Source organism: Astyanax mexicanus, chromosome 22, assembly GCF_023375975.1.
Source record: "Astyanax mexicanus isolate ESR-SI-001 chromosome 22, AstMex3_surface, whole genome shotgun sequence".
Lineage (NCBI taxonomy): Eukaryota > Metazoa > Chordata > Actinopteri > Characiformes > Acestrorhamphidae > Astyanax > Astyanax mexicanus.
Window position 1 is genome coordinate 30,606,808 of NC_064429.1, and position 26,006 is coordinate 30,632,813.

General features: G+C 38.3%; 3 protein-coding genes across 5 annotated transcripts in view; 2 read left to right on the forward strand and 1 right to left on the reverse strand.

The window, feature by feature from the left end:
- hs3st1l2 (heparan sulfate (glucosamine) 3-O-sulfotransferase 1-like 2) overlaps window positions 1-6,693 on the forward strand; it is a 40,178-nt gene extending 33,485 nt beyond the window's left edge. For both annotated transcript variants that reach the window (XM_007238143.4, XM_007238144.4), the window contains one exon: window positions 2,745-6,693. In XM_007238143.4, the coding sequence (XP_007238205.2) occupies window positions 2,895-3,815 (921 nt within the window). In that variant the 5' untranslated portion in view covers window positions 2,745-2,894 and the 3' untranslated portion in view covers window positions 3,816-6,693. The remainder of the gene's footprint in view (window positions 1-2,744) is intronic.
- Window positions 6,694-9,841: 3,148 nt separating this feature from the next.
- LOC103037668 (histone H2A.V) lies at window positions 9,842-16,065 on the reverse strand. Of its 2 annotated transcripts, XM_022667618.2 has the most exons (6): window positions 14,623-14,669; window positions 13,512-13,617; window positions 12,577-12,654; window positions 11,530-11,643; window positions 11,215-11,344; window positions 9,842-10,275 (listed from the first exon to the last, which is right to left on the reverse strand). In XM_022667618.2, the coding sequence occupies exons 1-6, from the start codon at window positions 14,652-14,654 to the stop codon at window positions 10,214-10,216; spliced, it is 522 nt and encodes a 173-aa protein (XP_022523339.2). In that variant the 5' UTR covers window positions 14,655-14,669; the 3' UTR covers window positions 9,842-10,213. The 2 variants fall into 2 exon arrangements, with proteins under 2 accessions (XP_022523339.2, XP_007238208.1); XM_007238146.3 differs by lacking the exons at window positions 13,512-13,617; window positions 14,623-14,669 and adding an exon at window positions 15,828-16,065.
- Window positions 16,066-17,676: 1,611 nt separating this feature from the next.
- purba (purine-rich element binding protein Ba) lies at window positions 17,677-22,584 on the forward strand. Its single transcript, XM_007238145.4, has one exon. The coding sequence runs from the start codon at window positions 18,016-18,018 to the stop codon at window positions 18,982-18,984; it is 969 nt and encodes a 322-aa protein (XP_007238207.2). The 5' UTR covers window positions 17,677-18,015; the 3' UTR covers window positions 18,985-22,584.
- The last annotated feature ends 3,422 nt before the right edge of the window (window positions 22,585-26,006 follow it).

Consider the following 26,006-nt stretch of genomic DNA (forward strand, 5'->3'; position numbering starts at 1 on the left):
AGAAATAAATATTTTAAAAATGCAATTAAATTTAATTAATAAATAAATAAGATATTGAGAAAATAAAAAAGTTATATATATATATATATATATATATATATATATATATATATATATATATATACATTGTTTTTGTGAGAAGAAATTACAACTTTAGTAAGTAGGAAATGCTTTACGGTCCTAAATTTCATTAAATGTGTTGCAGGTCTGATAAATAAAAATGTATATTAATAAATTAAATTTCGAAAAAAATTGGCAGAGGAATTAATTATTAAATATTCTGGGTTCATAGTGTTTACAATTAAATAAAAGTTTATTAGAAATTCCATTTTAATTTCTGAGTTGCATTTTTATGTGTATATACAGCTACAGAAAAAAATGAAAGGACCACTTAAAAATGATCAGTTTCCCTGATTTTGCTATTTATAGTTATATGTTTGAGTAAAATAAACATTGTTGTTTTATTCTACAAACTATGGACAACATTTCTCCCAAATTCTAAATAAAAATATTGTCATTTAGGGCATTTATTTGCAGAAAATGAGAAACGGTCAAAATAACAAAAAAGTTGCAAAAATTTCATACCTAAAATAATAATAATGCAAATAAAACAATTTCATATTCATCTAGAAACAGCGATACTGATGTTTTAACTCAGGACAGGTCATAAATCAATATTTGGATTAACCCTGATTTTTAATAAAATCATAAGGAAGCTGGATAATCACAAGCCATCAAACAAAGCTAAAGTGCTTGAAGTTTTGCACCAGGAGCTACATTACATTAGTTCCAAAAGCAGTGTGTAAGACTGGTGGAGGAGAACTTGCCAAGACACATGAAAGCTGTGATTAAAAATCAGGGTTGTTCCACCAAATATTGATTTCTGAACTCTTAAAACTTTATGAATATGAACTTGTTTTCTTTAATTAATATTAGCCTTTTTCATTTTCTGCAAATAAATGCTCTAAATGAAAAAAAAAATACATTTTACATTTAACATATTCATAAAAATAGTAAAATCAGAAAAAAAATAAACTTTGAAGTGTTTTTTCCGGAGCTGTATATTTTATTCTGTGTTTTATTATATTTTTTGTGTGAGCGTGTTCACAGTGTGTCAGGTCAGTATCAGTATCAGTAGTTCTGAGTTTACTGATGAGTGTAGTTCTGTGATTCACCGCTGGAAGGAGACAGAATCAGAAATATTGTAACATGCTGTGGTGAGCTGCTCTGACTCCTGGGATTTGTGCGAGTGCGAGTGCTGCTTACAGCATGAATGTTTAATGCGCTTCCTCTGGCGGCGTTTTAATAGCAATGTTAATTAAATCACACAAAGAGAATATTATTTCAACAGTCACACAGACCTCTGTTCACTTCATTAATATGACACAAAGAAGAGTCATCTGCTGAGGGGAATCCTGTCTCATTGTCCTCAGAATATTTTATTATAAAGATCTCTGGGCTTTTTTGGATAGTATTTAAAGACTTAAAACTAAACATTTATCCCAACCGCATACAACTCAAATTTAGAGCAGCAAGGCTGAAACAAAATCTCATTTAATAATAATAATAATAATACATTTTATTTGTGGGCGCCTTCCCTCACCTTACATATTATAGAGATCAGGTGGATCTGAGGGTATGGGAAGGTGTAGTAACGCGAAGAAGGTCCGAAAGATAAGTAGGGGCAAGATTGTGAAGAGCTTTGAAGGTTAGGAAGAGTATTTTATAGTTGATGCGATATGGGATAGGAATCCAATGAAACTGTTGTAGAACATGTGTGAAATGATGGATTGAGAGGATCCGTGTAATGATATGGGCAGCTAAATGTTGAACCGATTATAATTTATGTAGGTTTTTTTTGCGTTCAGCCAAAAAGAAGAGAATTACAGTAGTCTAAACGAGACGTAACCAGAGTGTGGACAAGAATAGCAGTAGAGTGAGGAGTGAGAGAAGGACGGAGACGATTAATATTTCCGAGATGGAAGTAGGCTGACCGAGTGATACTATTGACATGGGAAGCGAAGGAAAGGGTGCCACCCAGACTCTTGACCTGAGTGGAGGGAAAGATGGAGGAATGTATTTGTAGAATGTATTTGTTCTGTTTTATTGCAATTTCATTTAAGAAAGTGTAGGGTGAACCAATGTTTTATTTTAAGGAGAAAATCCGTAAGGGGTGAAGGTGAGAGTGTAATATTAGGTTTAGTTGAGAAGTAGAGCTGGGTGTCAGCTTGTGAAAAATAAAACCAAGGGGGAGAAGATAAATAATGAATAACAGGGGTCCCAGGACAGAGCCCTGGGGAACACCTGAAGTGACAGGAACAGAGTGAAACAAACAGTATTTTAACTAAAAGAGAAAAGTCTGTCAAGAAGCATGTCATGTGAAATTGTGTCAAAGGCTGCAATTAGATGAAGCAGAAGGAGTATGGATAGTAAATCAGAATCAGCAGCAAAGAGAAGGTCATTTGTGATGTTAAGTAGGGCTGTTTTAGTACTGTGGAATGGATGGAAACCTGATTTGAATTGTTCAAATAAGTTATTGCCACTTTAAAATCGTCTTCCAGAAAAAGGAAAAAAAAATTGGGTGCTGGGTAGTTTTTCTGAATGCAAGTATGAATTTCATTGCATGTTCTTGCTTATGATAATACTAATAATAACAACGCATTTATAAATTGTCCATAATGAATTAAAAGAAAATAAAGTGCAAAAATGTAAAAATGTAAAAATCTTCTTCTGTTCCTCTGCAGATGTTTGCAGCAGATATTTGAATCATCCACTATCGACAGCTGCTGTGTACCAGTGTGCCCGTGCCCACCGACCGCGTGGTCGTCTCCTGCCTGCTGAGAGTTCCTGAGTGTGTTCCTTCGTGCTACCCTTGACCTGACTGAAGTCTCGCCATGTTGTGGACTCTGGTGTTGGCGCTGATCCTCCTGCTGCTGCTCCAGGCCGAGTTGTATGTGTGCCTGCGGGAGCTCAGATCCTCCACGACCTCAGTGTCCTCCGATACCTCAGTGCCCCCGGGTCAGGGTCCAAACGCCACGGCCTCGAGGCGCATGCCAGGGGCCATCATCATCGGCGTCCGGAAGGGCGGCACCAGAGCCCTGCTGGAGATGCTTAACCTTCATCCGGACATCGAGGTCGCCAAGGCCGAGGTCCACTACTTCAACCTGGACGAAAACTTCCGCAAAGGCCTGGACTGGTACCGTGCCCAGATGCCCCTCACTCTGCCAGGGCAAGTGACCGTGGAAAAGACACCTGGCTACTTCACAGCACCTTTGGCTCCATCCAGGATGTGGTCAACCAATCCTGCGGTGAAGCTCCTTCTGATCATTCGGGATCCGGCCGAGAGACTGGTGTCGGACTACACACAGGTTCTGCACAACCGTCTCCAGCAGAACAAGCCCTACCAGCCTCTGGAGGAGCTGCTGCTGCGCAAGGGCCGAATCAACCCGAACTACAAGGCCCTCCAGAGGAGCCTGTACCACCAACACCTGGCCAGGTGGCTGGAGTTCTTCCCCAAGGAGCAGATCCACATTGTGGACGGTGAGGCGCTGATCCGCAACCCATTCCCTGAGCTGCAGAAAGCGGAAAAGTTCCTAGAACTTCCACCCCGCATCACCCAAGACAACTTTTACTTCAACACCACTAAAGGCTTCTACTGCCTGCTGTCTGAAGGACACGACAAGTGTCTCGACGAGTCCAAGGGACGACCGCATGCGCCCCTCAGTAATGAGGTATTCCAAAAGCTGTGTCGATACCTGTGGGTGCCCAATCAGATCTTCTTCAGGATGGTGGGGCGGACCTTCAAGTGGTGTTGATGTGTGGTGATGATGATGATGAATATCGCCTGAACTGCCAGGGCAGGGTTTATTGTTCCTCAAGACTTTAAGCAGTAGTTAATATTTGATTAAGTACGGATACAGATACAGACAAAGCCACCTGTCCGTACTTTGCAGTCTTTTAGTCTGTGTTGTACTGTATGTGAACATGCTCTGAAAATACAAGTACGAATACGAACAGAAAGGAGAAGTACCACAAAAAAAAAACAAAAAACTGTGGGGGCAGTGTAGCTACTATGGTTCAAGCGAAACAATGCAACTCCCATATGGACTCTTGGCAGGAAAGAAAGAAACTTATAATGGAACTTCTAAACTTTTAAACGCTTTTACGGACGTTTTTTGTAGTAAAACATTTATCATGACTTCTACACAACTTGAACTTTACATCCACATCCATGCCGATGTAAAGGACACAGAAGTCCTGGACCTGGGCAATCTTTGGCTCAAAGGTGCTTCTTCCAGAGGACGTTTGTTGTGCAGAACTACATCAGATTTTGTGTAAACTCAGATGTGTAGTAGGATACTACAGAACATGGTAAACTCCACCCAGAGCGGGACTTGAACCGAAGACCCCAGTGCTGATTGGTGAACGTTCTAAACACCAAGCTGCCACCATGATGCTCGTACAATTTACACATCTAAAATGTAAAGCGGAGTGAACAGCTTTTGGTTTGCACAACATGTGCTATATATATTGATATGCAAGACTTTATATTGCAAAATATTTAATATATATGTATACACTCATATTCAAAGAAATAGCTGTACCAACAGTGCCAGTCAAAAGTTACACACCTTACATTTCAAGTGTTTCTTTTTTTTTTCATTTTTCATTTTAAAATGTTCAACATTGAAGAAAAATACTAAAGACTAAAAACATATGGAATTGTTTAGTAAACAAAAAAATATTAAACAAACCAGAATCATGTTTTATATTTTAGATTATTTTAAGTAGCACCTCTTGCATAGATTGGTTGGATTTTCTCGGTCAGCTTTATGAAGTAGAGTCACCTGGAATTCAGGCTTTCAGTTAACAGCTGTGCTGAATTCAGCAAGAGTTAATTACTTGAATTTCTTGTCTCTTAATAAAGTGTTTGAGAGCATCAGTTGTAACGTTGTGAAGAGGTAGAGTTACAGGTATGCAGTGAATAATAGCTCTGTTTGAGTAATGTTCTAATCCAGATTATAGGGAAAACTTCTCAACTAAATTTTTAAAAAGCAGTCGCAAAAAAGATCAAAAACATTATGATGAAACTGGCTCTCATCAGGACCACTCCAGGAAAGGAAGAGCAAGAGTTCCCTCTGTTGTACAGGATAAATTTATTAGAGTTACCAGCCTCAGAAACCACAAGTTAACAGCTCCCCAGATAAGAGCAATTAAATGCATCACAGAGTATTTTGGTTTGTTTAACACTTTTAAGTTACTACATGATTCCTTATGTGTTCCTTCATAGTCTGGATGACTTCTGTATCAATTTGCCATGATTTGCCAAAATAGTAAAATCATTGAATGAGAAAGTGTGTCTAAACTTTAGACTGGCACTGAATAAAGATGTGTTAAAATACAATTATATCCGGAAGGAAAATGAAGCTTACCAGGAACATATATAAAATAAATGATTACAAATTTAGACTGATATGGGATATAACTCTGGGTCATATTTATTGAGCTACAGATACAGAAATAGTGTGTAATTTACAGTATGTCTAACTTTACATTCCAGATGTCTTGGCATGTGGAGTTGTAGAGGTTCCTAATGGAGTTCTGCAATAATCCATCAATTCAATGCAGCTCAGTTTTAACCTTTTATATCCCCATTTTTTCCCCAATTTACATGGCCAATTACCCATCCCACCCATTAGGACTCCCCCAATCACTAGTGATGCTTCAACACCAGGAGGGTGAAGACTAGCACACACCTCCTCTGGTACATGTAAAGTCAGACTCTGATGCAGCATCGCCAGGTAGCATCACAGTGCACTTGAAGGAAAGCACAGCGACTCGGTTCTGATACATCACAGCTCACAGACGCAGCCTTGTGCTGATCGACATCATCCTAGAAGTGATGTGGGGAAAGAGCGCCATCTACCCACCCAGAAAGAGCAAGGCCAATTTTGCTCTCTCAGGGCTCCGGCAGCTGAAGGCAAGCTACATGAACAGGATTCAAACCATGTGGACGAGCATTGTCCTGCTGGAATAGTGCACTGGAGTGTGCACTCAGAAAAGGTGGGACCACTGTTTGTAGGACCTCATTAACGACTTGCCAGTCACTCCAGGACAGTCTGGCTCGACTACCCACGAAGTTTCACTCCTGACGGTTGATTCCTTCTGGGTGCAGCTATTATTTTGATGATGAGTGTATAAAGTTCTACAGTAATTGAGGTTAAAATGACCAGTAGGGAGATACTCAATCTCTCAAATTTCTGTATAAAATGTAAATATTTCACAAATGTGAGCCATAATCCTTCTAGTTCAATAGCTGTTCTTTTTTAATATATATTTGCTGATCATAATATTAATAATTTGTACTTGAAGATTACTTTGGGACATTTTGAATAGAGATTTCTATTTTTTAACTGTCTCTTACAATGGCTTATTTTGAGGCATCGCATTTTTTTTAAACATTCAGCACAAAACAAAATATTTTTTTTTATTCAGTAAAAAGGTTTGTAAATAATTATTCAATGTTCAGAACTCAGAAGATAATAATACAGAATTATGAAAAATAAAATGAAATAACTGTTTTCATGTTTCACTACTCCAGTGATAAATACTCAATGCAGTCTATTCTGTAATTCAGGACCCGGTATAAGTAAACTTTTACTGATTTTGTAATAAAATATTTTTGCTTTGGTCCACCTGCTCTGTCAATCAATCAATGTGTTCACATACACACTCAAAATACGGTTCATAATCTGATTTTTAATCAGTTATGTAAACAGCATACTACGATTTCTGAAGCTGGAGTCAGATCCAGAAATCATATTAAAATGGACATAATGTTCTGCTGGTTGAGAACCTCAAAAAGTACACAGCAGGATTAACCAGCAGACTTCTTCTGAGGGAGGGATCTGTACCTACTGACTGCGACATGTCAGCAGATGAAGGAGATGTAAGTACTTTCAAACTTTCAGAGTTGTGTGTTTCTTTCACACTTAAGCACAAATGCAGTGCCTTTACTGCATAACTGCTTTTTGGTATTGATATGTTTTAACTTTCTGATAATTAATGAATATTCTGGATAATAATTAGTTAGACTTTTTAAATTTGAATTAAACCCCCATTCATCCTCCTTCATTGAGGACTCACTCGCGGGCTCCCTCTAGCGGTTATGGGTAAGAAGAGCAGGTGCTGCTGATTGATCCTAATCAAGGTTAAGTGGTTCTATGTCGCCCTCTAGTGGAGATGGGTGGCTGTTGCAGCCTCAACAAAATAGACTCATCTATAATTATATGAATTTGGTATATTAACCTTCCAATTCAACATCCAGCCAATTTAAAAAATATTCCACCCCGTCACTACACCTTCCCATCCTCCCGGTTCCTCTGCAGCCTCGCAGCATTATAAAAGTGTTCTCCATAATTCAAGGTTAAAATTCTACTAAATCCAACTTTTCTTAACTGAAGAAGTTAGATCTTTTTATTAGTCATTCATTTCAGCTGTGTTTACTTGTATGTGCTTTTATAAATACAATTTTAAAACATGTGAAATTCATGACAAACTAGCCCATGTTGCATAAAATTAATTACAAAAGTCACTGCAACAAATGTTACACATATTTTTTTATAAAGTATGGTCAATGTTCAATTTATAGACTTCATTTACATAAATGATTCCTCCACTTAGTAAAGAGTAACATCGTTTTTAGACTGTAGAAACTGCAAAAAGAGACAGAGAGAATTTCTTACTAATGTACTCTGAATACAGAGACGTGAAATATCTAATTTTTTGGCCTTATTTATTTTGTGCAGTTTCGATATTTAATTTTATTGTATTAATTCCTGGATTAGAACATTACTCAAATATTCGCTGTACCTGAGCACAGTATCAGTAGGAATGGTAGGAACTGTGGCAGTATGTTTAGTCAGCAGAGGAGAGTAGGAGACCCTACTTTATTACTGTACCAAAACCAGCACACACACACACACACACACACACACACACACACACTGTCATCATCATCAGCTCAGATTCACACGGTCACACACTCAGCACAAACTCTGCACAGCTCTGTAACAGCTATAAATAGACCAGAGCTCTATATGTAGCACAGGTAAACTACAAGCACTACAGGACCCATTATTCTCATACACACACTCTTACAGTAGATCCCCCACCCCTCACCTCACACACAGCTACTGTAAAACACCACTGCGCACTCTGACCGCTAGGTGGCGGTAAATACGTTTTTTTAACCACTGATTAATCTAATAAATCAAAACTTTTAAAATACCGTATCGTTATGTATTATATATGTATGTATATAGTAATCACCTAAAGTATGTTGAAAAGTAATATTTAATTGATAAAATACTTTCTTATTTAGAATGTTGTATTGAATCAGGGATTACAATACAGAGAAACATATTTGGAATATATTTAAAATGTATTTTAGTATTAGCATATTTGTCACACTTTTTTTAGATCATCAAATTTTAAACTCAGACTAATTTAATGAGTAATTATAAATAAATAAATAAATAATTAAATATGAATTAAAAATATATATATATATATATCAACATGACAAAAAAGCAAAAACAAAAAATCTGTAAGAAGACGACTGTATGCATAAAACATACAATATATACCCATATATTGTATGGGATCAGTATGAGAACCACTGCTTTAGTGTAGTGTAGATTACTTTCTGGGTGCAAGTAAAAAAGTAACCCTAGGCTTAACATTTATAGCAGTAGTTCTGGAGTACATTTCTGCCCAGCATATCAAGCTCTTTGCGAGCTATAAAATAAATAGGATTAATTGATAAGTCAAATGGGAGAGATTAGCTACACAAGGTTTATTTTCGTGTGTGAAGCTTCTAAATCAGTATCTTCAGTCTAAGAGAAATTGGTCATTTATATGGCTATTATATTTATATGGCTTAATTTACCCTACCTCAGTAGTGAGTGAAATCCACCACTATAATGCACTGGCTCCTTACCTTGATCTTGGACCCAATGCCCAACACCTTCCAGAGTTTACCTTGTTCCCAACATCTTTAAACTACCTAATTGGATAATTAAGGTATGAGTCCGTATTATTTAGTTTTTAAACTGAAAGCAGAATTTCGCATTTCGCAGTGGAGAAGGGACAAAATATAGTGTTTAATGGTACCAGTGTGCTGGAACGACCATCCCTGCTAAACCTAATATATATATATATATAATATTCATTACAAAAACAGGTCGTTTTTTGTGGGAGTTCTTCTGGCCACGTCACACGTACAACCTCTAAAAGAGGCTCCAGCTCAGTTTTACTGAGCACGAGCGGCTGGTGGAGCAATGGAGACTTCAGAAGAGGAAACTTAGAGCTCAGTAGCTCATTCACGCATAGTAAAAAAAAAAAAAAAAAAAAGTCCATAGTTGAAATGAAGTTTCTGACTGAGTGCTCTCTCTCTCTCTCTCTCTCTCTGACTGAACATAACCTGGAATCAGATTAATCCGCTCTGAAAGGAGACCGCATTACACCCCGCTCAGTTTAAAATTATTTTTCTTCATCATGCTGGGTGCAATTATCCATTCTCACCAGAGAGGGCCCTAAATCCCAAAACTTAGACATCAGCTTTAACAACTACCCGGCGTAAAATTACGAAGCAAACTTTGGAGACCAAACACGTCCAGGTTGATATTTTAGACAACGGCATCAGTTTAGATAAAACTGACATTAACCCATTTTCTGCATCCCTGCACATAATAAACACAAGCCATTACTAAAGCACATGTGGAAACTCTGAAGTAGAGTGTAGAGTTTTCATTGAATTTAATTAAACAAAACAAGAAACTTTGTTTTTGTAAAAAACTTTTATCAGTTCCATTTTTCAGTATAAAACACTTCCATAACTCTGGCCAATCAAACAAATGAATTCACTTTCACAACAGGACGATCACAACTCCTGCATGTCTCTCTAAAATAGCTTTGAGGGGCGGTAGAATAATTCTTTGAAACTAATTTTGGAGGTAACAATAACAACCTAACAAATCACGTGTGGTTAGCTAGTACAACATTAACATTAATTTATAAAAAGAAACAAAAGTAAAAGAAACAAAACAAAAAATAATAATAAAAACGGATGAATAAATGAAAGTAAGCTGATCTGGTCACAGTCCAAACGTGAGTCCTTGAGTCCAGGTCACCACGGCAAAGACGATGGTGATTATGCAGTCTTCTGCTGGCCCTTCTTGCCAATCAGAGACTTGTGGATGTGAGGGATCACACCTGTGGAGACAGAGAGTGCTATATTACTCTGTATTCAAGAGATTAATTTGAATCTTCCCCTCTGAAGAAGGAAGAAGACATCTGGGAGACAGTTTAATGCACACCCACACATTTGTAAGAAATGAAAGCTGTGTTCAGAATGGTTCACTTATTTACTTCTTTTTACTTGTATTCATTACATAGCATTTACTATATAGTGAATTGACTAGGCAACGACCCAAAAAAAACAAACCATCTTTATTTGTGCTGCTTTGAGAATGCCTGACAACACCAATGCATTATGTCAGGGGTCGGGAATTAAGTTTGGCCGCGGGCCAGATATTTTCCAAGCATTACATGGTGGGCCACAAAAAATAAAATTCTGTTTTAGAAAATAAAGTGTTAAGGGATGGAGCTCTCCAGCAAAGAGGGTTGTTGAACACGATGGCAGAACAGTTGATCTCAAAGCAGCTAAACCCAAGAAGAAAGAAGAAAGGAAAAAAAAATAAACACACCTCTCCTCACACGGGATTGAACCTGTGTCATCAGGGTTGTGGTACAATACACTACCGCTGCCCCAGCTAGTGAATTGGGACATGTCCGGGGGAAAAAAACGCCCTTATAAGGAGATAAGGAGCCCAAGAATGGGCGGAAAAACGAGAACGGGCGGAAACTAAAGTCACGTGGAGCGCAACAGAGTCAGGGGAGGATTGTAAACAAAAGCTCACCAGAGACCGACCCCTATATATTATGGACTACAATGTAAATATAAGCATACATCTTCTGTACATAACATTATGGTTGAAGTGAACTATAAAGAAAACTACAAAATGCACAGATATAGTGCACCATGTCTACAATAGGGAGTTATTCTGAACACAGAAACCCAAAAAAGACACATAAAAATTCAAAAACAGCACTTAAATCCAAAGATAAGCACTAAAACGCATCCCAACTTACCACCACCAGCGATGGTAGCCTTGATGAGGGAGTCCAACTCCTCATCTCCACGGATGGCCAGCTGTAAATGGCGTGGAGTGATACGCTTCACCTTCAGATCTTTGGAAGCATTGCCTGCCAACTCCAGCACCTAAGGAGTGATTTCCACCGTTAATCAACTACGAAAGCCATCCAGCTTTAGGACCTTACACATTTTTATCCGATTACACATGTCTGGAGGGGGAAAAGAAATGCCCTAAAGACACATTCTTCCACTGGAAACTGGAAAAAGACAATCCACAAAAAACACAGACTGTATAGAGCAGAAGAATTTACCTCAGCTGTCAGGTATTCAAGGATGGCAGCACTGTACACTGCTGCTGTAGCCCCCACACGTCCATGGCTGGTAGTACGGGTCTTCAAGTGCCTATGGATACGACCCACAGGGAACTAAAAACAGATGGAAAGGGACAACCTATTTACTGTGAGATCTAATAGATGAATTTCACTAAAATAAATACAGCAAATGAACCAACAGAAACATTTAAAACTAATTAAAATGATTTTCCCTTCTCCAGTAAAGGTAGATACAATGTTTTTGTGTGACAGTGATCCAATAAGGGGTGGGCGATATGGCCCTAAAATAATATCACGATATTTCTCTCTTGGCAATATGACAAAACACTGAATAAAAATAAAAAATAAAAATCAATAATGCACTACTGTAACAAAATGAAAATTTAATTTTATTATTGCATATAAAAAAAAATACAAGAAAAATAATATCAGATTTGTAACAAAAGTCAATGATCCAGAATGTCATGATACTAATAATGCATTTCAAATATCTCCATATATCCAGAATAAAAGTAAAATTAATGATACTGGACAGATCTATAAACTAGGACATAATCTGTCTCTAGTAGATACATAATGGGAAATGAGAACAGTGCGAGGGGTGGGTGATATGGCACGATATTTCAGGATATAATATCGTTCACGATAATCAAAAATGTTAGCAATATTATTGTATACAATACGATATGGCCCTCCCCTAGATACAATATACCATAACTATATGTATTTATACTGATATCTCTATAATATTATTAAACCAGCAACCAGTGCTTTTAGAACAAACTAATAGTAACTAGAAACTTTAATTCTGACAGCAAAATTATTCCAAAAACTACAATAAAACTAAGAAAAGGCTGTGAAATGACCCAGTCACACAGCTACGATCTTGACAAACCTGCTTCCCAACCACTGATTCACATCTTTGCAGTTATGTATAGCCCACACCGAAACACTGAGTGTTATGGGAGGTAGGAGGAAACACACAGTCATAACAGATCATAAGCATAACTCTCACATGAATCTTACCTGAAGTCCAGCCCTCTGTGAGCGAGACACTGCTTTCGCCTTGGCTTTGCCGCTGTCCTTTCCTGCCTTGCCTCCGGCCTGGAAAGAAGAGAGAGGGCGTCATGTGTAATAGACAAAACGTCTCTGAACGATCAATAAGCAATTGGAAAAACAGTGCTTACAAAATACAAATGCATGTGACGTTCCACTTTACATAAAATGGGTCAGCAATGATGTATGAACTAAATCAAATTATTATAGCAAGATCTCTCTGATCATTCATACCTAAACTTTAAATATAATAGTAATTGTCCAAACAAATCATAAAAAAGTGTCACATTTGCCTTATTATTCCCAAAAGTTCCTTATAAAAGTTCAAATAAAAAAATGTAGTTATGCATTTAAAGCCTACTACATTTTTCAAGCTGTACTGTCCGTCACTGGCACAACATGCCAGGAAATTGATGCACTGAAATGTTTGGAGTGAGGTACTCAGGTACTAACTTAGAAAGTACAGGTAGCACTATATATATATCTGTAAGTTATGAATGAGTAGCTTTATCAGCATCAGCAGGTATAGAACCTAGATCAATGTGTAATATTGGATATCAGCATCAGCCAAGAATTTCCACATCGCTGCATCCCTAATTTTGACAGTTGCTGATTTGCCTAAAACTATTTTAAAATATTTCAATTACAATTAGGATTTACAGCATCATTTCTCTTTAAACATGATGATTTAGGAATTTAATATCAGGTAAAAAAAATGTTGGTTATTGAACTCTTTTAGATCTGAATTATGTTCAAGTTACGGGAAAATATTAATGCTGTTTTCTGTCTGTAATGCACACAAAATAAGACACCACTATCCTAATATAAAATCTATATTAAAATAAGTAAAATGAAATTTTTTTGTATTTCTAAATATGATAAAAAGTGTTTTTAAAATCACAAACCTGTTTGGCTAACATGCCCTTATGTCTGAGTTGCACTTTCCCCCCAGTGCAGTAGGCGGGGCTAAGACACTGAATAATTTCATTGGCTGGTTTATGATGATCTATTCTGATGGACAGAAGTCACCCAAACCATCAATCCCAGTCGATCAGGTTTAGATCAGGGGATTGTGGAGGACAAACACTTTTTTATGGTACACAGCTATATCTTGTGGATCTCTCTTCAAGCATCACATATAAAAGGTTTCATGTTTGATAAGGAACATTACTGAAATTCCTGATTGTAACAGAAAATATTTAAAAAATAAAGTAAATCTGTCAATATACAATGAAATAAAAATTTTGCTAAATACATTATTCATTTCATTGTATTCCAAACATTTTGTTTCTTAGGGTTTTCTAGCTTTTTATCTCTATTGCCATGATTTACCTTAAAACTAATCTGAAATTAACTGTATTAAGAGCACAGAGTGAACATGAAGCTTCTCCAAGTGTCCTATACAATAACCTCTGCAAATCCTTCAGCTTCATAACTTCATAAAAATAACTTGTTTTACTGCAGAGAAAAGGTTTTTTGCATCACCTTCACTTGTAGCCTGTTTACAGACCAAGACCTGTTAAGGGGTTACAGTAAGCGAAGCTAAACATTTCTCCTGTTTCCCATTCACACTGTGGTGTTTCCCGCCGAGCAGGATCCCAAATGCTTCGAGAATTAGCTCTTTGTTAACTTCAAAACAGGTTAAAAGTATTTAAACGTCGCTATACATTCCAGTTACATACATAAAAAGAAATACAATAAACAGATAACCAAGCTACACAACTAGCAAACGTTAGCTAGCTAACTACCAACACTATGTTAACTAATTAGGCTAGCTAGCTAACTAGGCTAAGCTAGCGTTAGCTAACCTATCTAGATTTGCTCCCGCTCAGAAAAGGCACATTTTTTAATTTAACTAAACAAAAAAAATGCCAAAAAAGAGAACTTAAAAAATGTTTGCTACAGTATTAAGCAAAATCTAGATTTAAACTGTATTCAAGTATAAATAAACTATAATAAACGAGCTCAGCTGTGTTTTAAGCCGGGTTTTGCCAATGAAAGCTAAACTGCACAAACCTGGCGGCGTTTATTTTACGCAGAGGTGACATCCTCTTTGTAGCTGCAAAGGAAAAGTAACAGCTAAAGTTAGTTTTCGCGTTTAATCAACGTTCACGTTTCCATCTTTAACGTATTGAATGCAATTACGCAGATAAAGTTACCTGACGGTCAGAATCGATTTAGCTGGCGTTATTTATTCGTGCACATCGTTTATAGGTTGATTCAACATTGATTGAACGGTATGGGTAAATAAGTTTTATAACGTTATAAATGTGTAATGCTAAGTTATATAAGTTACCTTATTTTGTTTGTATTTTATTCGTTTATGTTATAGCTTGTATTCTAGCTACTCTTGCAGTGTGGAAAGGGACATAAGTTATACAGGGCTCATTCACTTTTTAACCAATTCATTTTTATGACTTTTTCATGACTTTTCTGTTTTCAGGAAAATGTTCATGAGCATACGAGCTTTAAAACATCAGTGCAGCAGACATGGCTAATAAAACAAAACAATATCTATAATAGTAAGCAATGTTGACACAATCTTCAATAAAGAAACTTCATTGTATAGGGCAATAGATTCACATTTGTGAATTGCATTTCCATGACTTTACCAAAACTTTCTGGGTATGTTTATTTTTCAAAACTTATCCATGTCGTGTCGATTCAGAGCCCTAATCATTAAACTAACGAAAACCTTTAATTAAATAAATAAACGTTGATAAAATGTCAGAATTTTCTACAGTATTTAAAGTTAGCAAGCTTTAAAAAATAAATAAAATGAATAGCTAAATAAGTTTTTTTTTTTGTTGCTCACCTTATTAAAAACACAATGCAACCCAAAATCTAACGTTTATTCAAATGTTCTTTACTAGCTCTCAATCTCAACCAGTGGTTTCGATAGCCAGGTTAAAACTATTAAAAAACGATCAAGAAATATAAGATACGTATAAACTAGGAAATTAGGTTGAGATAAACGTTTAAAACATATTATACCCAAACATTAACGCGACAACCTACTACTTTAAACCGTGCTTATCCCCAGAGCGCTGAATTTAACCCAGCCGCTTGCAGCCAGTCAGTCAGCTAACCGACTGCTTCTCTCGGTTTTAAACATTTAACTAGCAAACAACACAGCTAGAAAACAGAGCCGTATGCACGCACTACTCGGCAAACCGCTGAGAAAATGCATATATTTAATAAAATAAACCCCGCACACGTACCATTTTATCGTTTTGACGTTTAGAAGGTGGATTCCGGAGCTTAAAAACCCAAATTCGACTCAAACACAGAGGAACAATAAAGCCCCTTTAGGAGAGAACACTCAAAGCATACCGAGCAGCCGCGACAACCAATCCCAGCCCGCCTTCTCGGTTCGAATTTTCCGTTCGACCAATGGAAGCGCGTCTTATTAGGGGGTCATTTCCCATCCCCCCACCGATGAATGGCATCGCACATACAGGCACGTAGGCGGGTCTTACGACCACTGCCGAAATGTGAAGAAACAAAAACAGTGCTAACTTTATTTTGAGTGTGAGGGATATAGGAAACTACTACTAACCTATATTAACCTATAGCAAGAGTCTTATGAAATGCTATAAAAATGAGATATATTAGTGTTTAGGGTCAATGTAACGTTTATTAATTTAATTATCTGACCGTTTAAGGCTAAATGCAAAAATAAAAAAAATTGGTGTAAAAACTCATTATTCATTTTTTAATGTAGTGAATTGTACAAGAAAGAAGTTTTCATCCATTTTTCCCATTTTTTTTTCTTCATCTCTGCTCCTCACAATCGGAATTTCGGGAAAAATAAAAAAAATGAATCTTTTCTTTATTTTCTGATTTTTCAATTTTTGCATTTTGCTAGTTGGATTATACCATTAACTTTGTGTTACAAGATCCAAAAATGGACAAATCTGAAAATCGAGAGAAGATTCAACTTTTCAATCTTCTTAAAATTCTATTTGTGAAAGGCCGAAACGAAAAACTAGATAATTGGATAAAAAAATTGGATAAAATACATTTCTTCTTCACTATACTGAATGGGAAAAAATAAATATAGTTTTATACCCAATTTTTTATTTTCGTATTTAGCTTGATGCGGTCCAAAAGTTTAACTGCTAAACGTTACACTGACCCTAACCTATAGCAAGAATCTTATAAAATGCTATAAAAAATAGATATATTACTGTTTAGGGTCAGTTTAGGGTCACTTTAGATTCTTCTAAGTAGCCACATTTAGATTTGAGGACAGATCTGCACACTCTAGGTATTGGTATGAGGAGGTGTGTCCAAACTTTTGACTGGTGCTGTATATTCAGTACAAGCAAATGAATAGGTACATTGCAAAGGAGAAAAGAACATCAACACATAGCAATCTTTAGCATGCATTGCACAAAGCAGGCATCTCTATTAGTCATAATCTTAGCCCAATAGCAATATTCCTCTTAGAAATAGATGATATGACACTTAAAATTCTTATCTCCAGAAATGGTGACGAATTATGTGATTATAGCTTGCAGTATATTCTTAACATTTTCCCATAATTCAATATTTCTGCAGCATACATCTGACATTTTTTAGAATTAAATATTATTTAACTGGTAAACTGCATATCAGGTGTGATATTATGATATGGTCATTTTTTATCTTCTACAAATTGTTTGGTGAATATATCAATATTTATTACATATTGCCCAGACTTAATCACTTAGGTCTATAGGTTTTCTATTGGACAGACTTACTTTAAGTCTACATTATTCAGCTAAATTGAGCAATCCTGCTTTGTGAATTACGACCTAGCTCATTAAAGCAAATATATTTGAAAAGAAAATGATCTTAATCTTGAAACTGTATTTACACATTTTAATTTAACTGTTCAACAACACATTAAACAAATTATAGCTCATACTTTTTTATAATATGTAAAGCACCTGTAATAAATAAATATTTTTAAAATCTTAGAAAAAGGTAACGAACATAAATTCTTTGCTCAGATTATTATTATTAAATATCATCATTATTGACAGAGCATCGAGCCAATCGCTGCTAAAAACAAACCTTGACAACATAGCGAGGGTGGGATTATGGCTTTGATGGGCTCGGGTTTCGTCCAATGACTGCAGAGGAATTGAGTGACTGACAGCTGCCTAACCAATGGGATTGACGCTAATCCAGTGCTACTGCTTGAGTTCGTGCAACCCTGTGAAGCGCTATGAAACGGGACACCTCCGAGCGCTGAGCGGACTGAGAAGTTGATCGACACGAGTATTGTCCAATCACAGCACTGAGATTGAATGACTGACAGCTGCTTATCCAATAGTGTTTCGGGAATTGAGAGCGAGAAGGCGGGAGGAGGGGGAGCAGTAAAGCTGCGCAGGAGGACGCAGGAGCAGCTCCTGGCTGGTGATGGTGAAGATGGCGGATGGGGACAGTGGGAGTGAGCGCGGTGGAAGCAGTGGCGGCGGAGGAGGGGGTGGAGGCGGCGGCTTTCCGCACTTCCAGCGGGACCAGGAGACCCAGGAGCTGGCCTCCAAGCGGCTGGACATCCAGAACAAGCGCTTCTACTTGGACGTGAAGCAAAACTCGAAGGGTCGGTTCATCAAGATCGCTGAGGTCGGCGCTGGGGGCTCGAAAAGTCGGCTGACACTTTCCATGTCGGTCGCGGCGGAGTTCCGCGACTACCTGGGGGATTTCATAGAGCACTACGCCCAGCTGGGGCCCAGCACCGCGGAGCAGATCGCTCAGTCTTCGGGCGGAGAGGACGGCGGGCCTCGGCGGGCCTTGAAGAGCGAGTTTCTGGTGCGGGAGAACCGTAAATACTACCTCGATCTGAAGGAGAACCAGCGGGGGAGGTTCCTCCGGATCCGCCAGACCGTCAACCGCGGGCCCGGCTTCGGGGTCGGCGGCGGAGGAGGCGTGCCCGGCGGGGGCGTGCAGTCCGGCCAGACCATCGCCCTCCCGGCTCAGGGACTGATCGAGTTCCGCGACGCGCTGGCCAAGCTGATCGACGACTACGGCGGCGAGGACGACGAGCTGGTCGGCGGAGGAGGCTGCGGCGGCGGCGGAGGCTACGGGGAGCTCCCCGAGGGCACGTCGATCACGGTGGACTCCAAGCGCTTTTTCTTCGATGTGGGCTCCAACAAGTACGGGGTGTTTCTGAGGGTGAGCGAGGTCAAGCCCAGCTACAGGAACTCCATAACGATACCGTTCAAAGCCTGGAGCAAGTTCGGGGGCGCTTTCTGCCGCTACGCCGAGGAGATGAAGGAGATCCAGGAGAGGCAGAGGGATAAGATGTACGAGAGGAGAGGAGGTGGAGGTGGAGGTGGAGGAGGAGGTGGAGAGGAGTCGGAGGGAGACGACGTTGACGATGACTGACCAACCGGCCGATTAATCGACTGACTGGTCGATTGATCGATCGATCCAGTCAGCTGGTCTGTTGTTATTGTGTTTCTGACAACTCCGCGAGGCGAGAAAAGAAAATAAAAGAATAGAGATGGGTCATCCAGGTCCAGACAGTGGCAAAAAACAACCAAAAATCCAGCCCAGGATTTGGCTCCAGCTGCCCGGACCTGGGTCACCCATCTCTGATGATGATGATGATGATAATAATAATAAAAAAAAATAATAACGTGCATGACGAATCGAACTTTAGTGCTAAAAAAGAAAACTATGGCGAATAAAAGTTGTAAGACTGAGAAAACGAATAAAAAAAAACATAAAAGTTCTTGTTAAAAGCAGTGTAGATGAGATATATGGATGGCTAGCTAGCTTGCTAAACCACTTCTCTAGCTAGCTAACTAAGAAACATGCCCATGTGGGAGCCACGCCCTGGATGGGGTAACTAGCCCAACTGACAACCTGAAAGTTTTGTTCATGACCTCCATGTTGGCCTAGCTAGATGGGACCCATGTGAGAATAAGGTGGGCTCTAATGATGAGAAACATTTATTTAGAAGGCTTAAGTGGTAACCAAACAGAGACCAACTGAGCCCCACATATAGATGTCCACCAGGATAAGAGATTAGACCAGGAAGGGTCAATTAATGTAGGTTGGCCCCATGTAGGTTGTAAACTGCTGCATATGGGATCTAGGTAAATGGGACCCATGTAAAATTAGGGCAGGCTGTAATGATGGGGAACAATAATGGGAAATCAGCTGGCAAACAAAGTTTTGTTCATAGTCTTCATGTTGGCTCCAAACATGGATGTCTACCAGGTTCAGTGTTTAGACCTGAAGGGGTTAAACATGAGCACCATGTAGCTCATGTTTAAGCTAGCTGGATTGTACATTGCACTCGAGGCATAGCTAGATGGGTCCCATACAAGAATAAAGTGGGCTTTATTTACCAGTGACAAAACGTGTGAGTTACAAACCTACTCAGAGCCAACGCCCACACGTGTGAGCCCTATGAGCATGTTGGAAGCTGAGCATGTAGCTAATGAGCTGCATTAGAGGCAAAGCCTTCTTGGAGATTGTTTTGGTGCAACCTAGTGTTAAGTGTTATGGAGATTTTTGTTCTAAAAGCAGTGTAGATGAGCTGACATGCTAACTAGCTTGCTATATCACTTTTCACTAGCTAACATGTCCATGTGGGGCCTGTATGAGTATCCCAGCTGAGAATCAGAAAGTTTTGTCTGTGTTAAGACCAGGATGGTAAAACATGTACATTGCTCATGGGCTCTAGCTTTGGGGAACTCAGCTAACTGGGTCCCAAAGACATAACATGTGAATTAAAATCTCACTTAGAGCCTATGTACACCACCCATGTGAGCCCCACATGAGCATGTCAGCAGGGTAGCTAGCTTAGTGGCCTAGTTGTCTGGAAGGTATTTTTGGTGCAACTGAGTTTATCTGTTAAAACCCTCCTTAAACTGTTTTTAGTGTGCTCATGGAGTCAAATGGTGGGAGTACAGTTTTGTGTACGGGTTACATGTTGGACCACACATATGGATGCCCAACAGGGTCAGTGGTTAGACCAGCAGGGGTTAAACATGGATTCCATATAACTAGATGGGTTGTACATTGCTATATGAGATTAGGGTGGGCTGTTATGATGTTACTTATTTGGAAATCCCAACTTGCACACACAAACTCTTACGTGTGCCCCACATGAGCATGTTAGCAAGGTAGCTAGCTGCAGTAGAGGCCTAGTCGCCTGGAAGATCCTTTTGGTGCAACCCGGTTTTAAATGTTATGGATAAAAAAAAAAAGAAACAAGAAACTCCCTTACCCATTAAAATCCTTCAAACTGTTCTTAGTGTGCTTATGAACTCAAATGGGCGTACAGTATTACTTGGAGAAAAAAAAATAAGAAAAAGAGAAAAAAAGATAAGAGATTATTTAGTGTGCTTGTGGTGTGTTAGCTACCATACCGGACAGAAGACCAGCATTGATTGATTATAAAGTGACATGTGGATTCCATAGAAAGCCAATTCAGGAGGTTTCTTTTTGCTGATGTATTTATTACATTTTGGATCAAATTACTGAGTCGTAAGTTGGATCGTCGTAACTCTTGGGTGCAGTTCAAGCCTCAGCTTGGACATTTGCAGTATATAAAGCCACATAATGTGGAACAATTCAACCAGAAAGGTGCTATGAACCTCTCACCACCTCCCTTAAGCATCAGCAGAGGTTTCTTACGTTCTCTTCTTTTAAAAAAAGAAATCTTATTTTCTCTTGTCAGGAAAGAACAGACAGGATTCAGACCTGTCCTAGGGACGAGCGTATATACTAATTCATTGGAGAATGTGCTTACAGAGATGGTGGGGGATTGACAAAGCACACCAAGCCTACAGGTTGGCCGTAACCTCTGCTGATTTAGAAGATACTGATGATGCCACCTTGCTCTTAAATTGCAGTGGTTATTATCATGGATACTGGGTTTCATTGTGTTTAAAGGGAATGACATTGGCCTGTTTTGGACCAGTGCTTTGGACATTATGCATACAAAGCACTGGTAGTTTAGTATCAGTCTTGGATTGATTGATTGTCAAATTAGAAGTTTTTGAATTAAGAATATAAGGAGTGCTTTCAGGCATTAACTGGAAAAGAGATGAGATTAAACTAAAAAAAAAAACACCCAGCAGGGGTTAAAGACTTATTTTTAAAAATGATATACAGAAATATATATAGAAATATATTTATATATAGGAATATAGAATCAATTATAAATGCTTCCTGAACAGGCTTATTTAAACAAATCTCGGATGCAATTATCCGGTGGGATATTTCTTACTGTTGTTTCCTTAACTTTTACTATGTTCCTTATGGACGAAAGGCCATAAGAATAGAAAATTATAGAATTCAAAATAGACACTATTTAAGATGCTTTAAATTCAGTTTAGTTTATATCATGTCTCTCTGCCAGCAAAATAATTTGACATACGTTTTTTTTCTCATCCCCCCCTAAATATTTTTTTTGACATTCTTATTACCTGTATTTAAACAATCACAAGATATTATTTGATCATCCAAAACGACAGCCAAAAAAATCATCAGTCCACTGCGATTTTCCGTGGTATATTCAAGTGCATGCCTGTTACAGTTTACAACCGCCCCACTGTTCCCTTTTTATTGTTTTTTTTAACCTGTCAAATTACTGTATTATCTGTTAACACAAGTTTTATTTCTCTCAAGAGAAAAAGGAGCAAGCTGTTACTTAATTTCACAAAAAAAATGTCACACTTTTTGTTTTCTTTGCACATTTCTCAGATCCGATATGTGAAACCTTCCTTGATCCTTTTTCTTTTGGTTTTTGGTTTGAAGCCCTCGAAACAGCAAAGAGTTTGTCATAATCCACACCACCGGGAAGCAATAGTAATTTTCTACTACTTTTAAAAATCTGTTTGAGTTTGGACTTCAGTCTTTTCTGTACCGTGTCCTGTGACAAAGGCAGCTGTTCAGTCCAGATCGTTCTGCTGTACCTAATTCTCCACAGACCTTTCAACAATAAAGAAAAATTCTTTGCTGAGGAAATGACTCTCATTTGAGGTGGGGGCGGGAGGGCGGGTGGAAGATAAATAAACGATGCTCTAATATGTTACCGGAACTTTCTGTTTTTGGCTTATGTATAGCCGGTTTGGGAAGAAAAAAACATTTGTGGACTTTGGTTTAAGATACTACCTTAACCAGTGTTGTGTTCCTCAATTCTGGTCCTGGAGGCCCTTTGACCCTCGGATTTGAGTGCTTTTCATGCTTTAACAGTACCAATTTATCTATTGGAGTAATAAACATTAATGAACGTTAGTATACGATTAGCTGAATCAGTTATTTAATTGTTCAATCTAAACTAGACCTGTCATGATAACTATTTTTGTGTGGATGGTATATTGTCCTCGAAATAATTTACATATACAATATTATTGTAATGTTAACACAGTTTTAAGCTGCTAAGATAATGATAATTTAATAGCATAGGTCGACCTGCTTATTTATATACAGCTCTGGAAATAGTGAAGAGACAAATATTTGAGTAAAATTAATACTGTTGTTTTATTCTATTAACTATGAACATCATTTTTTCTAAATTCTTTAAATTCCAAATACAAATATTGTCATTTACAGCATTTATTTGCAGACAATGCGAAATGGCTGAAATAACAAAAATGATGCAGAGCTTTCAGACCTCAAATAATGCAAAGAAAACAAGTTCATATTCATAAAGTTTTAAGAGTTCAAAAATCAATATTTAGTGGAATAACCCTGGTTTTTAATCACAGTTTTCATGCATCGTGGCAGGTTCTCCTCCACCAGTCTTACTCACTGCTTTTGGATAACTGTATGCCACTCCTGGTGCAAAAAATCAAGCAGTTCAGTTTGGTTTGATGGCTTGTGATCATTTATCTTCCTCTTGATTATATTCCAGAGGTTTTCAATTTGGTAAAATCAAAGGAAGTCATGGTTTTTAATGGTCTCTTATTTTTCTAGAGTTGTATATGATGGATCTTATTGTTTTCATACACTGACCTGCCTAATATCATAGGAAAGGACCATGTATTTTCTCCATTGAATTTTACCATGTACCAGAGAAGCCTGACCTGCAGTAGGTGGTAATGATCATGATCGGCAGTTTCTGGCCATGCTTATGGACAAGTAACTGGCAGAAATAACATCCATAATCAGTGCAGGAGACCCCACACACACGTCTCACAAGTGAGTGCAGTATTCTTTAGCTACAGTGGGGTATGGCAAAATAAAAGAAACGTGTACATTCCATATAAATCACATTCTAATTAAAATACATCTAAAAAAAAGGCTACTTTAAAAGAAATGGCAATAGTTTGTGGGAGTATGCATGTATGAAGCATAAGCCCCTCCCCTTCCACTCTGACTGGCAGGTCATAGAGTTCACCCAGAGGCGTAGTTTTGGTTACTGATGACATTATTTTCCACAGAAGGCAGTAAATCAGAAGCCCCTCTGATGAGCGTACTGTATCTGTCTGTATCTATGATTCAAACTGATTTACTGATTCACACTGACATACCAAAAGTCATGGATAACAATATCAAAGTGTTACCTTAGTGTTACCCTGATCCACAGTGTCGCATGTTTCCCATACACATGTAATTGAAGGCATTACCACCCAGAGAAGTGGGATGGAATGATCGTGACTGGCATAGCATTTTCTGAACGGTAAAATTTAATGCTTTTATAATGTTCAATCTGTCAAGTTTTGTGGATGTTCTTAGAATATTTTTATTTAGGACTAGCAGACTAAGGTGCTGCCACTATGATCGGGAGATCGCTGGTTCGAATCCCTCTTATGTAGCTTGCCATCAGCTGCCAAAGCCCAGAGAAAGCACAATTGGCCTTGCTCTTTCTGGAAACTACATAACGCTAACTAGACAGAAGTAACCAAGGACACATTCAACATGTCGTGTATTATTTTACATATTTTTCTGAGGCTGGTAACTCTGATGAATTTTTCCTGAGCGACAGAGGAAACTCTTGCTCTTCCTTTCCTGGGGTCGTCCTGATGAGAGCCAGTTTCATCATGTCTTTGCAACTGCACTTGAAGATATTTCTTGAACTTTTTCAGATTGACTGACCTTTATGTCTTAAAGTCATTTTATTCTTTACTTAGCTAAGCAGTTCTTGCCATAATATAGATTAGAACATTACTCAAATACGGCTATTTACTGTATAACAAAGTTGCTAAATGTTCTTATAACGTTCTCTTTTAACTGGGTGATCATTTCACCACCCACACAGATACAAACTACATGACACTAACTAGACACCATTATTTCACCATTTTTTTAAAGCTGGTAACCCTAATGAACTTATCCTGTGCAGTCCTGATGAGAGCCAGTTTCATCATAACGTTATTGATGGTCTTTGCGACTGCACTTGAGGATATAACAACTCAAAAAGAGCTATTCACTCAATGTTCTCTGTTAGCTGGGTGATCATGTCACGACCCACACAGACACAAACTACATAACGCTAGACAAAAGTGACCAAGGACACGTTCAACATGTCGTGAGCACCCGAGCAATTCTGCTGTATTGGTGTGTTATTTCGTAACAGCCGTTTTTTTTCTTACAGCCTGCCTCTCAGCTTGTCCAGAATAGAAACCTGCGTCTTTTGAGTGGTGTCATCATTTGACAGCTGGAGGCTGATGATGAAAGGTTAGATTCACTGCATTTGTTGTGAGTCACAGAGAGCTGAGTGTAATGCTGATGTGCAAGCAGTTTTAGTGCTGCGCTTTGAATGATGTGAAATGTGTTGGAAAAGGCAGGCCCAGGGCTTTCTCTCGGCCTGCTGGGGTCAAGAGCAGATCACTCCTACTCATCCTCTGTCAGAAGGGTGCTTGTGACGTGCGTAATCTTCGTGCGCCAATAGAATGATGGCCAATGATGACCAACAGTGATGGCAGTAAACTGCACAGTGAAATTTTGCAATCGGTCTGAATGAAAAAGTAACTGGTGTCCAAAGATCTGTTACGAGCTGATTCATAGATTCAGAGAAAGAGGAAAGTCTGAGTTCAGAAAAAGGTCATCGTGCAAAACAGGCCACAACAAAGGGTCAATTGTGGATTCAGTTTTACTGTAATTTTGTTAATAAATGAGGAATGAGGAAATATTTCATTCTAAGCTTAAATGTCTAGACTAAGGTCCTTGTTTCTGCTGTAATATTGCATTCCAATTATCTTGGGAAGTCAGAGCTAGGAATGACCTCACACCCAGATTTACTGTGTTCATATTAAACATTCAGATATAATTTAGATAGCTTTCATTGTTAACATGTACCCAGGTAAGCAGGGTTAACAAGGTTCGCATGGTAATGAAAAAAACTGGAAAAGTCATGGAACTTGAAAAAAGCAATTTTCAGGCCTGGATAAATTTTGGGAAAATAAAAATACCAGAAAGTTTTGGAAAAATCATGGAAATTTGGT

Excerpts from the sequence above, each read along its gene's own strand:
- LOC103037668 (XM_022667618.2), bottom strand. The coding sequence starts at position 14,654 with ATGTCACCTCTGCGTAAAATAAACGCCGCCAG. Across the intron at positions 11,644-12,576 it reads CACAGAGGGCTGGACTTCAG|TTCCCTGTGGGTCGTATCCA; the intron begins GTAAGATTCATG and ends ATCTGTTTTTAG. Across the intron at positions 11,345-11,529 it reads TTGAATACCTGACAGCTGAG|GTGCTGGAGTTGGCAGGCAA; the intron begins GTAAATTCTTCT and ends ATCACTCCTTAG.
- purba (XM_007238145.4), top strand. The coding sequence starts at position 18,016 with ATGGTGAAGATGGCGGATGGGGACAGTGGGAGTGAGCGCGGTGGAAGC.